Raw genomic sequence first — 13,515 nt, 5'->3', positions numbered from 1 at the left:
TCTCCCTGCAGCCTTAACAAAAGACACGTGGCAGACAAGGGGAGGACTAAAAAGACTTGGGAGTAGGTGAGGGGAACAAAGGAATTCACAAGCAGTAACATAAATCTCTTGAATTTGCTTGTCTTTTAGATCCCAGGATCTCCCAATACTGTCTTGAAGAATACAAGGACAAAACAGCTTTCCCTGCCAGGTCATCTGGACAGCTGCAGGCACAACACAGGGGAATCCGGAGAGCCGCACACCTTTGAAGAGAAGCTGCCACACAGCACAGGGAACAGACGAACTGGCAAAGGCCAGGCCGGAGAGGGAGATACTCATTAACCCGAGGAGAAGCGAAGTGAGCCAGTGAAGCAAACACAGTAATTTCCCTGGCTCCTCTTGGCAGTTACTTCACACAGCGGGGCTTAAAGTAACCACAGTTTACCAGCAAAAGCTGCATCTTTTCCTTTCCAATGTAGGCAAAAGCATAAGTTTGCTGAGCTTTGCAGATGAAGCTTGCAGCTGTAGGTTACTGTAGAGGGAAACTACAAAACACTAGGAAACATGAGTTCCTGCGAACAGTTTCTTTTCTGCAACACAGTCTCATGTTATTCCATACATAGAAGGATTTAGTAGGAGTATTCAGTACGCTCCTGTATGGGTCCAGCTGCTTCACAGCCCATTTTCCTGAGTACCGGCGAACGCCGCTAGCAGCGCCGAGCCCTGCCCGCCGCGCTGCCCGAGCGGGGCCGGCCCGTGCCGCTGAGGGCTCTGCCAGCGCCGAGCGGGGCCGGGCCGTGCCGCTGAGGGCTCTGCCAGCGCCGAGCGGGGCCGGGCCGGGCCGGGCCGGGCCGGGCCGCTGAGGGCTCTGCCAGCGCCGAGGCTGGCCCCAGCTCAGCTCCCGGCTGCTTCTTCTCCCTAGAGCAACCCAATTTCTGCTCTCCAGCCTTCCCTCAACATTCTCCTTTCGGTGATTTAAAACGCATTACAAATAGGAGTAAGCTGGTGAGGCTTAAGCGGACTTAAGTTTAAGTTTTCCCGCTTCCAGAGCCGAGTGGGCACTGCCAGGTTCCCAACTCCACTCCTGCCTTTGCACCGCAGGCAGCCGCTCGGCACTGCGCGTTGCCTTGGCGCAGGCACCAACACCGAGCGGCTCCATGCCCTCACGCCGGGAGCGCAGCCTCCCCCACCCCGCCCGCACCGCCATAGCGCCCCGGAGCGGCGCCGCGCGGGCAATTAGGCAGCGGCAGGGGCGGGGCCGCGGCGGCGCGCACACGCAGGCACGCACGTAGGCACGCACGCAGGCGTTAGCGCGTGCGCGCGCAGCACGTGTCGGCGTGTGCATCATGGCGGAGCGGCGCGCGGTGCCCAGCGACCTGTTCCCCCTCGTGCTCGCGTTCCTGCGCGAGAGCGGCTGCCAGGGCGCGGCGCGCGCCTTCGCCAAGGAGGCGGCGGCGGTGAGCGGGGAGCGGGGGACGGGCGGGCGGGCGGGACGGGACGGGACGGGCGGGGGATCAGCGATTGACTGATTCTGGCTGACGCGGCCTCTCTCGCTTTAGAAGGAGCAGGACCCCAACGCGGCCTCGCTGCTGGACATCTTCACCTACTGGCTACAGTAAGTGCCCTCGCGGTGCGGGCCCCTCCGCCCGGCCCGCGCCCCGCAGGCCCCGCTCAGCCCTTCTCCCGCAGGTCTCCAGCGGCCAAGAAGAGAAAGCTGGTCCCGAACGGCGCCCAGGCCAAGAGGAAGCCGTCGGCCAGCAGCAGTGACAGCTCTAGCGAGGAGGATGAGAAACCCCCGGCCAAGAAGCCAGGTAGGTTTGTGCGCGGCCCTGTGCACGCCGGGGCTGTGTTTGGCGCTGGCTTCTCACGTGCGTTTAGAGCTCAGCTTCAGCAGCTCTTGGAAGGCCTTTCAGCAGCTATCAGGATTAGGCTTGTATTGACTGATCTCGGTTTCGGCAGGTCTTTTGCCCATACTATGGAAGATAGCTTAATTTTAGTTAAGGATGATCTCTGTATCTTGCTAAAATTTAGGCACAGCCGTTTGTGTCCCATGGAAGGCTTTAGCCATTCCAAAGAAGTGCCAGGCATCCGTACTCACCTGCTGCCTGTGTGAGGTTGCTACCCTTTTTCCTTTAGAGCTCGTGTACTAGTGCTACCAAAAAATACATCCCTGTGCTGCACTTTGCTGTGTGGTGAGCTGTATTTTTCCATTTTATCTGCAACTGTTCTTGTATCATTTATTAATCACTATACACAAGGTTGTGTGTGTCTAGCAGTAGATTTGCAGGATGGAAGGAATAAATGAGAAGAGACACAGAAAGAAAATATGTCTTTGATTTAACCCATCCTAAAGCTGAATTTGAACTTATATCTGATTTTTATTTGATAAGGACAGTTGTAAATATAACATAAGACAAAACTATTTTTTTTTTTGCTCCACATTACTGAAAAGCAATCAGTAACCAGGAAATGGATTTGGCCAAAACACATTTGGGTGTCTGGAACCTTAACACGAAATTGCAGTGGTTCTCTTTGCAAGCACCTGTCTGTACTTGTTCAGCAGCTTCTTAAGCTGAGAGATGTGCAGACCCAGCTAATATTATCTCAGTTTGAGGGGTGCTCTTTCTTTGTGGGCTGTCATTTTTGGTGATAGAAAACTGCACTCTAATTTGTGTGTGACAAAGATAAATTCTAGAATGGTTTTATCTTTTTGCTTACCCATTTTAGAGCAGTCTCACACACTGCTCGAGAAACAAAGTCAGTGTTGTGAACTTCAGTCATGGTTTAATGATCTTTATATATCCTTTAGCTCTAATACCCACTAGTGCAGGATATAGGTACACAAAAAATGTCAATTAACTTATCAATATACGCTGTCCCTTATTTGCAGCTAAAGCATCAGCTGTGCCCAAAGCAAAAGCAGCTCCTGCAGCCAAGACAGCAGAGAGCAGCAGTGAGGACTCCAGTGATGATTCAGACTCGGAGGAGGAGAAGAAGCCAGCAAAGGTTGGCTTTTCTTTCCAGCAGCCTTAATGCATGTTTGACAGTGATGAACAATAGCAAATTTAACCAACAGAATTGCATGGGATATTGAGCTCAACAGTCCTGAACTATGAAATGCCCATGCTGCTGCAGATACAATGCAGAAAGACATTTCTGTAGTGCAATTTGGACTGGTCCTAGGAAAAATTAATTTTTGGTTCTGCACCCTTGTTTCATATCCAAATCTGGTCCTTCTTTTATCCTAAGACTGCCAGGGCTTACTTCCTTTGCAAAGAAAGATCCGAGTCTATAAGTTTGATCTTTATATATGTATATATGTGTATGTTTAGGTAAAAAGAGGTAAAAAAAAGCTTTTTCTTGCTGCAGTCATGGTCTTAAAGTGGAGGCAAGGAAGAATGGTGGCAGGGGAGGAAGAGTGACAACATTGTACACTAGGGGAGACCAGCTAGAGTTGTCAGTATTTTCAGTCTTCAAGCTAGTGTGATCTGTAGAGGGAAGAGAACAGTGCCAGCCTCAGAGCTGCCCCATTTTAAGGAGGCAAAACCAAAGACTGATGTGCAAAGGAGGTTTCCAATGCATTTCTGGGAGGTTTTCTAGAGCAGAACTGTTATCCCAGAATTTTCAGACCCTGACCACTAAGCAGATTGGTGTTTTCAAATCTAAATGGTAATGTCTGTGAAAGACAGCTGTTTCTACACTCTGTGTATGTGTCCATCTTATTAGCCTTGTTTTCTTTTCATGACTTTGAGGGTTAATCAGTTTTTCCTGCTGCTGTTTAGAAAGGTGCAAAACCTGCTGTGAAGCCAGCTGGAGCCAAAATTCAGCCTCAGAAGAAGGCAGAGAGTTCCAGTTCTGACTCAAGCAGCTCAGATGAAGGAGCACCAAAGAAGCAACCACCAAAACCAGCAACACCTAAATCAGGTACCTGTTATTGTGGATCATGAGTGAAGTATAAAATCAAAAAAGCAGGGGAGGAGTGCTGCGGGCTGCACCTACATGCAAAGACATAGATATTAACATAGCAGTCTGAAAATCTGCTTTCACTGCCATTCCACTGCCATTCCACTCCAGTCTAGTCTGTTCTGGCACAGAGGTGTAGAACTGAATGCAAATAAAACATCTGGTCCTGAGCACCACACCGTTTGAATAACTGTTTTTGTTTTGCATTTGTCATTGTCTTCCCCTCAAAAAGCAGGGAAGATCTTTACTAAGCCTTCAGTTTTGGAACTTCCCATGAGCTAAAAGACACAGTTTCCAGAGAACTTTCTCTAAGGTTGCAGTAGGATAAACCAAGAGTTTTGCAGTACTACTACAAAAGCAGTACACTTAATGTGCTCTGTCGGCTTCTGTGGGTCTTTTTCCTCTGAGATACTCACTGCTCAGTGTAATTACCCTCATCTACATAGCATGTTTTGCAATGTGCCTTTTTACTTCTCTCCAAAGGAAGTAAAGCTGCCCAGGCAGCTGCCAAAGTTGTCAATGGAAAAGCAGAAAGCAGTAGCAGCAGCAGCAGTGAAGATTCTGATGAGGAAAAGGCTCCACCAAAAAAGGTAAATTAGACTATGGGACACTTCATGCACAGTGTAGAAGTCTGGTAACACTGGGTATTATCTTGCAGGCACAGGCTACACAGATGCTGTGCTCAGTATAATTCCTACACCTGCTTCTCCTTCATATGCTGGGATTATGTGCTCTAGCATCTCTCCATGTACTGCTTTTTTCTTCCCTAATACCTCCTTGCTACTTTCTCTGCTCCTTCCTTTACAGGAAAACATCTTGTTGTGTCATAACCATATTGTGTCTCCATCATAGAAACTTGCTTTGTCCTGACTCTTTCATGTTTAGCTTGTTTAGCTGTTACTTTGAGTTTTCCACTAGCAAGCATTTAAAAATGTTTCCTGGAACACAAAAATAATCATAGTTGTTTTTAATCATGTGGCAGTTGCTAAATTCCAGTCAGTCCTCTGCCTTTTGTTCAGAGGAACTCATCATTAGGGGTTCACGGAGCAGAAAACAATAGCAGAGGAGCTAGAAAGATAATGATACTCATGTGTTTCTTAAAATTTGCATTTGAGAATCTCTCTTAATCTTCTTCCCTTTGTCTTGGGAGCTTGCTCTTAAGTGAGGCATGGAATTAAGCAAGATCCAGTTGTCCCCACAAGATTTCTGAATTTCCTTTTTTAATGTATATTTCTTTTGATAAGGCTGTTCCCAAGAAATCACCTCTGCCAAAACCTGCAGCCGCTCAAGCATGTCCGGGGAAAACCAAACGTGCCAAGGAAAGTTCCAGCAGTGAGGACTCATCTGACAGCTCAGATGATGAAAAGCCACCTGCAAAACAAAAGCCAAAATCTGGTGCGTAAAAAATACTAAATAGGTTTTTTTTGTGAAGTATCCAGGGCCATTCAGTTGCAGTCCAGCTGATGGGCTAAATGGGCCTCTGATCAGTGTGGTATAATGTCTTAGGCTTCCAGTAGAGAGCTGGTCTGAGTAGAGGGTCAATCATCCAAGGTCAGTCTGACTCTCTAACCAGAGGATTTGAGAAGGCAGTAAATGAAAACAATGAAAAATTGACATATCTGATTTTTTTCTGTAAAAGTTTGCTGGCAAGCTCCCGTTCTTCTAAAAGTGCAGAGAAAATTTCTGCAGAGATGGTTGGGTGAGCTGAACCCTAAGAGGAGTAGGGTTTCTACCCTAAACTCAGTAGAAACAAGGAGGTAGCAATGGGGTGGGTATAATCTTTCAAATTATAAGCTAGTGTTGGATTGTAGCTACAGTAGGGGAATAAATGGAAGTGAATAGCAAAGTGCTTTATTCTAACTACAACAAACACCTTGTGCTGTTCACATTATCATGCAAGCATCTGTGTTTCTCTTATCATGCAGAATGCTGTGTTTCTCTTCGTAGGTCCATACAGTGCTGTACCACCTCCTCAAGGAACACAGGCAAAGAAGGGCCTTGCTAAAGCTCCTGCAAAAAAGGCTGAGAGCAGTGACTCCTCAGACAGTAGTGATGAGGCAGAGCAGGTACCCTCAAAGGCAGGTATGTTGTGAGAAGGAGAGGGTGCAGAGGGAGCACTACATTGTGCCAACAAGGATTTTGCAAGGTCTTGGCTTCCTTGAAAAAGCTGTTTTTCTTTGCTCTGTGTTGCTATTTGCTCTTCTGGAAGCTTCTGACTAATTTGAAGGCATTCCAAACACCACTGTGTAGAACTTGTGGATCTGAACTGTGGTCCGGTTGCATTTGCACATGCTGATTTGAAAAGTCATTGGGATCTAGTTTAGTGGGAATAAGCCAAGTTCTTGCGTGGCTTCCAGTAGGCTGGCTGAGTGGCTGATGTACTGAGAATGGAGCTTTTTCACTTGTGCTGAGGTTTGGATCTTGGGACAAAGGTGTGGTGTGGATGTGGCCTATTAATTTTAAACTTGCTTTTTTAGGCAAAGCAGTAGTAGCTAAAACACCCCCTGCCCCCCAGAAGAAAGCTGTGACTACCAAGAAGGCTGAATCCAGTTCTGACAGTGACTCAGGTAATTCAAGAAATCAAGTTCTGATTCTTTTGTGTTCATGTTTTTACTGGCCAAGTTGCTCCATAGTGATGTATCTAAAAGCCTTAGTGTATGAGCTTAAAAGCTTCAGAGTCTCCAGGAATAGCAAGATACAAAATTGAAAACCAGCAGCCTGCAGTTCAAGGGGGAGTGTGACCATGAGACAAGACCATTGGCAAGTGTAGAAAAGTCCATATTGCTGGATGGAAAGGGCAGGCAATTGTGAATCAGGTTTCTTACAGATGTTTAATGGTTAAACTGTTCTTGAACATCTCTCTTGAGATTTTTGGGGTTTGTTATTCCATTGTTTTTGGAGAAGTATCTGAAATAAAAGTGTAATCACCATATGAAGTTCAAACTAGACTTAGAAGATGTCTCCCTTCTTCTGATGTGGCCCTAGAAATGGGAGCAGTACTTTGTCTCTTGTGTCAGCCAGGTTTCAGGTTTGGTATTTCCCATGTAAGTTCCCTATGTGCTGCAATTTCCCTCTGAGTTCAAGATGCTCCTGTGGCATATCTCAGCATCTCTGGTGGCATGGCAGAGACTGGGTAGCAGCTGCCAGTCAGTCTGCAGACAGCTAGCCCTAGCACTAGGTTGTGTGACACTCCAGTGAATGTCAGCTGTTCTGTGTCTCCTGATTTTGTTACCTCGTTGTCAAGTTTTTGATTGCTGTTGCTGAAGTGTTCAGCAATACTGGAATAGATCAGGTTTAATATTCCAGATCCATGTAGCACAAACAAAGGTGTATTTGTACTCAAGAGTCTCCATTTTCAAACTGCTGCTTCCTCATCTGATAGAAGAATTAGCTAAAATGAGATACTGTGCTGTTGCTGCCTCACTTTGCATGCTTTGTCAACTTTATCTCTTAATTTTTTAATATGTTTTTTCTGACCCTTACCACATAGATTCTTTTTTCAATGTTTCTTCTCCCCACGTTTAATGATACTGGTACTTTCTCTAAAATTCCTTATTCAGTACCTCTTCTCCTACATTATTCTCCAAATATTTCCTTCCTTGTGCATGCATTAGTGAACAACTTAAACTGTTTCCACTTTCTCCCAACAAAGAAGATGCATGAAAAATGAATGCTGTCCCTTGACTGTTCAAGTGTTCATCAGATGCTTGCCAGTTGCCTAGTGGCTCAGCCTTGAGCCATTTTGCTTTTCACTTACCCATAAATTACATACATGTTACCACTAAAGTAACTTGCACATGAAGCCTCTTAACTTGAAGAACTTTTTTTTTGTTGTGTTTTTTTTTTAGATTCTAGCTCTGAAGATGATAAAAAGAAGGTAGGGAATAAGCTCCCTGCTAAACAACCTGTGATAAAGAATACTTCCAAACCAGCAAAAGTAATTGTCAAGCCTGGACAAGCAAAGAAAGACTCCAGTTCTTCCTCAGACAGCTCAGGTATTGGAGTGGGAGAGAAGGAGAATTTCTATCTGCATGTTGTTCTTGTTCAGACCTTTCTGTTTCTGGGCAGGGTCTGAAGATGCAGTTGGACAGGAATACCCATTGCAATGTTGTTTCAAGCAGATGATGAAGTGTACTGTGTATCAACACTGAATCTGAGTGCTGGCCTTGTATTAAAGGAATGAGACTTAGCCTTTATTGCTCTTTTTCTTTCCATTCTAGATTCTGATAGTTCTGACAAGAAGGCAGCTCCTGTGAAGCCCACAACTAAAGCAGCAACCCCTGCAGCAAAGAAGTCTCCAGCTGCCATAAAGAAAGCACAGAGTAGCTCTGATTCAGATAGCAGCTCCAGCAGTTCTGAGGATGAGAAGAAGAAGAAGAAATGTCCTCCAGCTAAACCAGCTGGCAAAGTGGCTAAGCCACTGTCCAAACCTTCTACTCCAGCTCCCAAAGCAGACACATCTGACTCTGATAGCTCAAGCAGTGAAGAAGAAAAGCCAGCAGGAAAACCAGCCACCAAATCTACAGGGGCAGCAAAAGCAGCTGTGGGGAAGAAGGCAGCTGCTTCTAGCAGTAGCAGCAGCTCATCAGACAGTTCCAGTGAAGAGGATGAGAAACCCAAAAAGGCAGTGAAGGGGGTGCAGAACGGTTCTAAAGCCCCTGCCTCCACAGAGAAAGCAAAAGCATCTGCAGTAGCTGCAAACAACGTGAAGTCTAAGCCAGCTGGTGGCAGCAGTAGCAGCAGTGAAAGCAGCTCTGAAGAAGAGACTGGAAAAGTCAATGGAGGTATTACCAGCAGTGTGGGAAGTGGGTCTGTCAGGCAGTGTTACTGAGCTAAGCATGAATGGAAGACTTCATGAAACAATACTCATTGTAATCTCTGTGTGTTTGTGCCATTTGGTGCAGTAGTAAGAGGGAAGGGCTAGTTTTGAATTTGGTGGGATCTTTTTTGTCTGCATTGCATGGCTGCACATTACCACATTTGTGGTAATGTGAAGTACATGTCTGTGTAGTTGTTGCCAGTTGCCATCTGTGCATGCACATGATTTAGTGACAGCAAAGCAGACTGCTGGAGGACCTTGTCTGTGTGCAGTGGGACACCACAGTTGATGCCCCGGTGCGCAATTTCAATCTTTAACCCTCCAGAAGGAAAACAACTAGTGATGCACTACTGATGTGTGCAAGTGCATATGGTATGAATCCAAAATCTGGCAAACTTTGGCTAACAGAACTCTCTCAAGTATGCAAAATCGTTCATATAGGGCTATCCTATTGCATAAAATTTTATCCATTAGGATAGGGTTAGGAGTCCTTGCTGACTCAGAATTTGTTAGTGTCTGGTACAGCAGTCTCTTTTTGTGGGTGAAGTAATGCAGACACCAGTTCTCACACCTGTGTCAACACTGGGTTTGCTTTCTGGGGAACAGAAGCCATTACTTTTCCCAACGCTGCCTTTAAAGTTCTGCTGTACATCTAACAGGTACAGTCGGGAAGAAACAGAAGAGGGAAGATGTTCAGGAGCCAGAAACACCACACAGTAAAAAAGCAAAGATCAAAGCCAAAACACCACACACAGTTCCCAAGGTGAAACGGGTGAGTGAGGGTGGACTGTGGCAGCTGGCTGAAGAGGCATCTCTGCCTTCTGAACAAGGAGAGGTTTTTCTGGGTGGTTGGGCCCACAGGATTATTTGTATTTTTGCTATCTCCTTAAGTACTCTAACCTTGTCCGGAGAACCCTAGGGAGTGCACATAACATATTATTCTGGCAAAAGCTGATTTGATATACTTGCACAGGAGCACTCCTGAGCTGTCTGATCTGAAGTGGGGAAAGAATGGTGAATCTGAGAAACACTTAAAGATTGAGGTGATGTGAATAGGGTTCTGTATTTGCAGGGCAAGGAAGGAGGTTGTTACTAAAGGAACATTGTGTGTTTGTTTGTGATTAAAGGAACATTGTGTGTTTCTCATTTTCTTTTTCAACAGCCGTCCTCTCCATTCCGTCGCGTAAGGGAAGAAGAGATTGAGGTGGATGCCCGTGTGGCTGATAACTCATTTGAAGCAAAGGTAGGGCTAGGTGGTGCCAGAGTGGTAACAATTGGTCTCTGAAGTACCTGACTGCAGAGCAGGCTCGGTGTGCTTCTGGGGAGTGGTTTTGGTGAGACCTTCTTCCACCAGGAGGCGCATGGGAGAGCAGTGTCAGCTCCTGTGCCAATGTGCTGGGAAGTGTAGAGCATTGCCCTCCCTCTCTTGGGTACTGACTTGAATTTATTTTCCCCCCCTCCATCCCTCACAGAAAGGAGCAGCTGGCGACTGGGGTGAGAAAGCTAACAACATCCTGAAATACACTAAAGGCAAATCTTTCCGTCATGAGAAAACAAAGAAAAAGCGAGGCAGCTATCGTGGGGGCACTATATCAACCCAAGTCAATTCTGTCAAGTTTGAAAGTGACTGAGAATGTTGGAGTTCATAAACCATCTGCTCACCAGAACACCTGGGATGGGCATATGGACATTATGGGTGTCAAGCCTGCCTGGAATGCTACCTCCCCATGGCCCTTGTGGGGCAGGCAGCTCCAGTGTAGGGATGTGGGAGAATGGTTGGATGTTTCCCTGTTTTATTTCTAAATTTTAGTCTCCTAATTTGAAACCATCCTTAAGCTGGTGTTATTGGCACCACTAGGGTGGCCGCCAGGACTTATATGTTCTACAGTCTTATTTTGAAAGGCTGGCAGTGTTTTTTACTTTTGGTTTCCTGCCCATCTACTAGAAGAAAGAGAAATCATTGTCCTGTATTTTAACCTCCCATTTATTTTCCAGCCAGTTTAACTCTCATACCTTTGAAAAGGCACGTATTGTCACTTGCCTCTGACAAGTAACTGTAAGAACAACTGATTTGAGCGCTTTGGCTGTAATCCCCAACCCCACTTGACATTTCAAGTTTACCCTTGTAGTGTAAATACCTACTTTCCTCTTCCTTGCACTCCTGTGGAGGCCACTAACCAGAGTACTTGGAGAAGCAGTCTCTAAAGGTGGTTTAGTAGTTGAGTAACAGTATCGATTGCAGTTGCAAGGTGGGCGCTATTGTCAGAAAGACCAAGGTCTACAGTACTGCTGTGGCACTCCTAATAACACTTGCATTAGTGTAGCTGGGGAGTGAAGTTGTACAGAAACTTAACTGCATGGGGATTGTGTAGGAAGGGAAAAGGAGACTGAGGAGATGAAGGCCTTTTAGCAAAAGGCAGAGGTGGATAAGCAGTGTTACTGTTTCAGAGGCTCTGGCTGCAGTGGCATTACTGCTTGTTCTGTCTGAACATAAAATGTGCCAGCTGGCATTTACTGCCAGCAGTGTGAGATGGAGCTTGTTAGGTGTCAAGGGGAATGTATCATTAATGCCTTAAATTTCTGAGTTAGACCATTTGGTCTTTAATCTGTTTTCCATCTGTTAAATCTTTCTTGAGAAGATAAATGCCACTTTCCCCCTAGCACTAGGGCAAACCCTGGTGCTGTAAGGTTTGAAGCATGAGCTAAAAGTGTATGTTCAGTATGGGCAGCCACAAAGAAGTTGAGAAACTTGCAGCCTAAACTGAGATTTCATGAGCAATTGACAGTGTAATGGTGTATTGAGGGGTGAGCTTGCATTCACTCAGTTGTGTGACTGCTTCGTCTGGTGCAGCTTGCATCTGGTAGAAAATATTCCCCCTCTGTTAGGTAGGTTAAGTTAACTAGTTTGAGGAGCAGTGGGTTGAGCTCACAGCCAGTATGAGGTGAATAGTGGTAGTGCATGTTTGGGAAATGGAGTAGTGGGCTGTGAAATATGCTTACCCCACATGATGAAGCTGTCAGCCACTGAGAGGTAGTGCAGGGCCTGATTTCCATGTTTCCATTCCCTCCCCAAAGGGTGCCAATGAGAAGAGCCTTGTTGTAGGAAGCTGTGTTTGTGTGCAGAGCAGTGTCACCTAATTGAGGGTTGGGATGAGACTTGATGAGCCACCCCCATGTACATGAGTGGCAACTTTTTCCAGTGAGCATTTTTCAGGACTTCCCCCAGCTTGCACAATCACTGGGGCTACAGTGCAGAGGGGCCCAGGAGACCATGGTTATTACAATAAAGTAAAGGTTAGAGGCCAAAGGAAGGTGGGAAAGAGTATTTTCTGCATGGGGATTTGAACATCATCTTTCTTGTCATTTGCCCTCTTTTTTCTGTTTATCTGGAACTTACATTTGAAACTGTTTAAAATACTTTTATGCTTTGAGGTTTTTAAAAAATGTGAGTATAAAATGTGAGAATTTAATGTGTCAGAAAATAAAGATTGCTGCCTTTGTAGTCTGAGTGGATCTGGTAGTTAAAGATATGGGATAATGGGTGGGAAAAGGGAGGGTACCAGTGCTTGGGGATAACAGCACTGTCTCTACATCTGTCTACAACTACTTGTCATCTTACTTAAATGATTGTGGACATGTAACAGACATTCAGAAGTAAAAGGTTGCCTGTGCAGCTGGCTGGTGAGTGACTGAGAAATATGGGTAAGATGCTAGAAGCTTATATCAAAAACTGAGCCTGCTCAAGTCCCTTCCTATCAGAATATCTCCTCAGGTCTTCTCAAATATTGCTGCCAAATCAACTGTGTGGTAGTTGGCCATATAAGCACCAGTATATAGAAAAAAGAAAGACTAGGCATAACTAAAAAACCCTGTATAGATCTAGTTTAAATAACTGATTTGCGTCCCCTTAGATTTCTTCCCCTGTGTGTGCAAGGAAAAGAAACTTGCCTTGTGGAGATCTTGAGTGCTGTAATGCTCAGTTTTATCCCTCACACTGTGGTTTTCTGGAAAGAGTGGGATAATGCACCACGTGCATTGGGCTCTGTGTCGCTCTGTAACCAACACTCTGCCACAGCCTTCCACCTTGAACGTGATGCTGTAGATGTCATGCTGTCTGAAATTCCAGCACAGAGAATGTCATTAGCCTTGCTGGAGATCAGCACCTGACTGAGCAAGTGCAACAAGCATTGGGGTGGGAAATGATTTGTGAGACTCTCAAAGTGACATGCTTGACACTCCTGGGATAAACTGGTCCTTTCACAAGATTTTGCAGCTGCTAGACATACTTAGCCTACATCTCTGCTCTACTGCTGTCCTGGTGTAGAGGCCTGGTTTCCCTGTGCAACAGTGGTGCAGCTACAGCTGTTATTAGTGCTGGAACTGGACCAACAGGACATCCCCGTCTGGTGTGTGCTGGAACAGTGTCCCTCACATCCCGATTCCATTGTGCACCGCCCATTCCCTTTTGCTGTCCTGACTATCGAGTTCCGCTTGCCCTCCTCTCAAGGGGGTTCTGGCCCTGGCCGTGTCCGGGCAGCGGTCACAGGAGAGATGCTCTAAGGGCGATCGGAGGCACAAACTGCAGCGCTGTCCCGCTGCCCGTCGAGCTGCCGGGGCGGGGCAGCGGGTGCGGCTCTCTGTGCCCACCGCGTCCTTCTCTCGCCCCGCCTTCGTGCCACAGCCCCGGGCTCGGCTCGGCCCGGGGCGCGGCCCGTGGGCCGGGGCTGCGCCTCCCGGCCCCACCTGCGCCCGCC

General features: G+C 46.5%; 1 protein-coding gene across 1 annotated transcript; it reads left to right on the top strand.

The window, feature by feature from the left end:
• Positions 1 to 1,304: 1,304 nt before the first annotated feature.
• Positions 1,305 to 12,263, top strand: NOLC1 (nucleolar and coiled-body phosphoprotein 1). The gene is made up of 14 exons (XM_063163668.1): positions 1,305 to 1,436; positions 1,539 to 1,594; positions 1,669 to 1,790; positions 2,870 to 2,985; positions 3,762 to 3,903; positions 4,426 to 4,532; positions 5,187 to 5,337; positions 5,890 to 6,024; positions 6,420 to 6,509; positions 7,791 to 7,937; positions 8,163 to 8,726; positions 9,421 to 9,533; positions 9,924 to 10,004; positions 10,234 to 12,263. The coding sequence occupies exons 1-14, from the start codon at positions 1,326 to 1,328 to the stop codon at positions 10,390 to 10,392; spliced, it is 2,094 nt and encodes a 697-aa protein (XP_063019738.1). The 5' UTR covers positions 1,305 to 1,325; the 3' UTR covers positions 10,393 to 12,263.
• The last annotated feature ends 1,252 nt before the right edge of the window (positions 12,264 to 13,515 follow it).

Source organism: Melospiza melodia, chromosome 9, assembly GCF_035770615.1.
Source record: "Melospiza melodia melodia isolate bMelMel2 chromosome 9, bMelMel2.pri, whole genome shotgun sequence".
NCBI classification, from domain to species: domain Eukaryota; kingdom Metazoa; phylum Chordata; class Aves; order Passeriformes; family Passerellidae; genus Melospiza; species Melospiza melodia.
The sequence above is the reverse complement of the archived record's forward strand: the minus strand, read 5'-3'. Positions and strand labels throughout refer to the sequence as shown.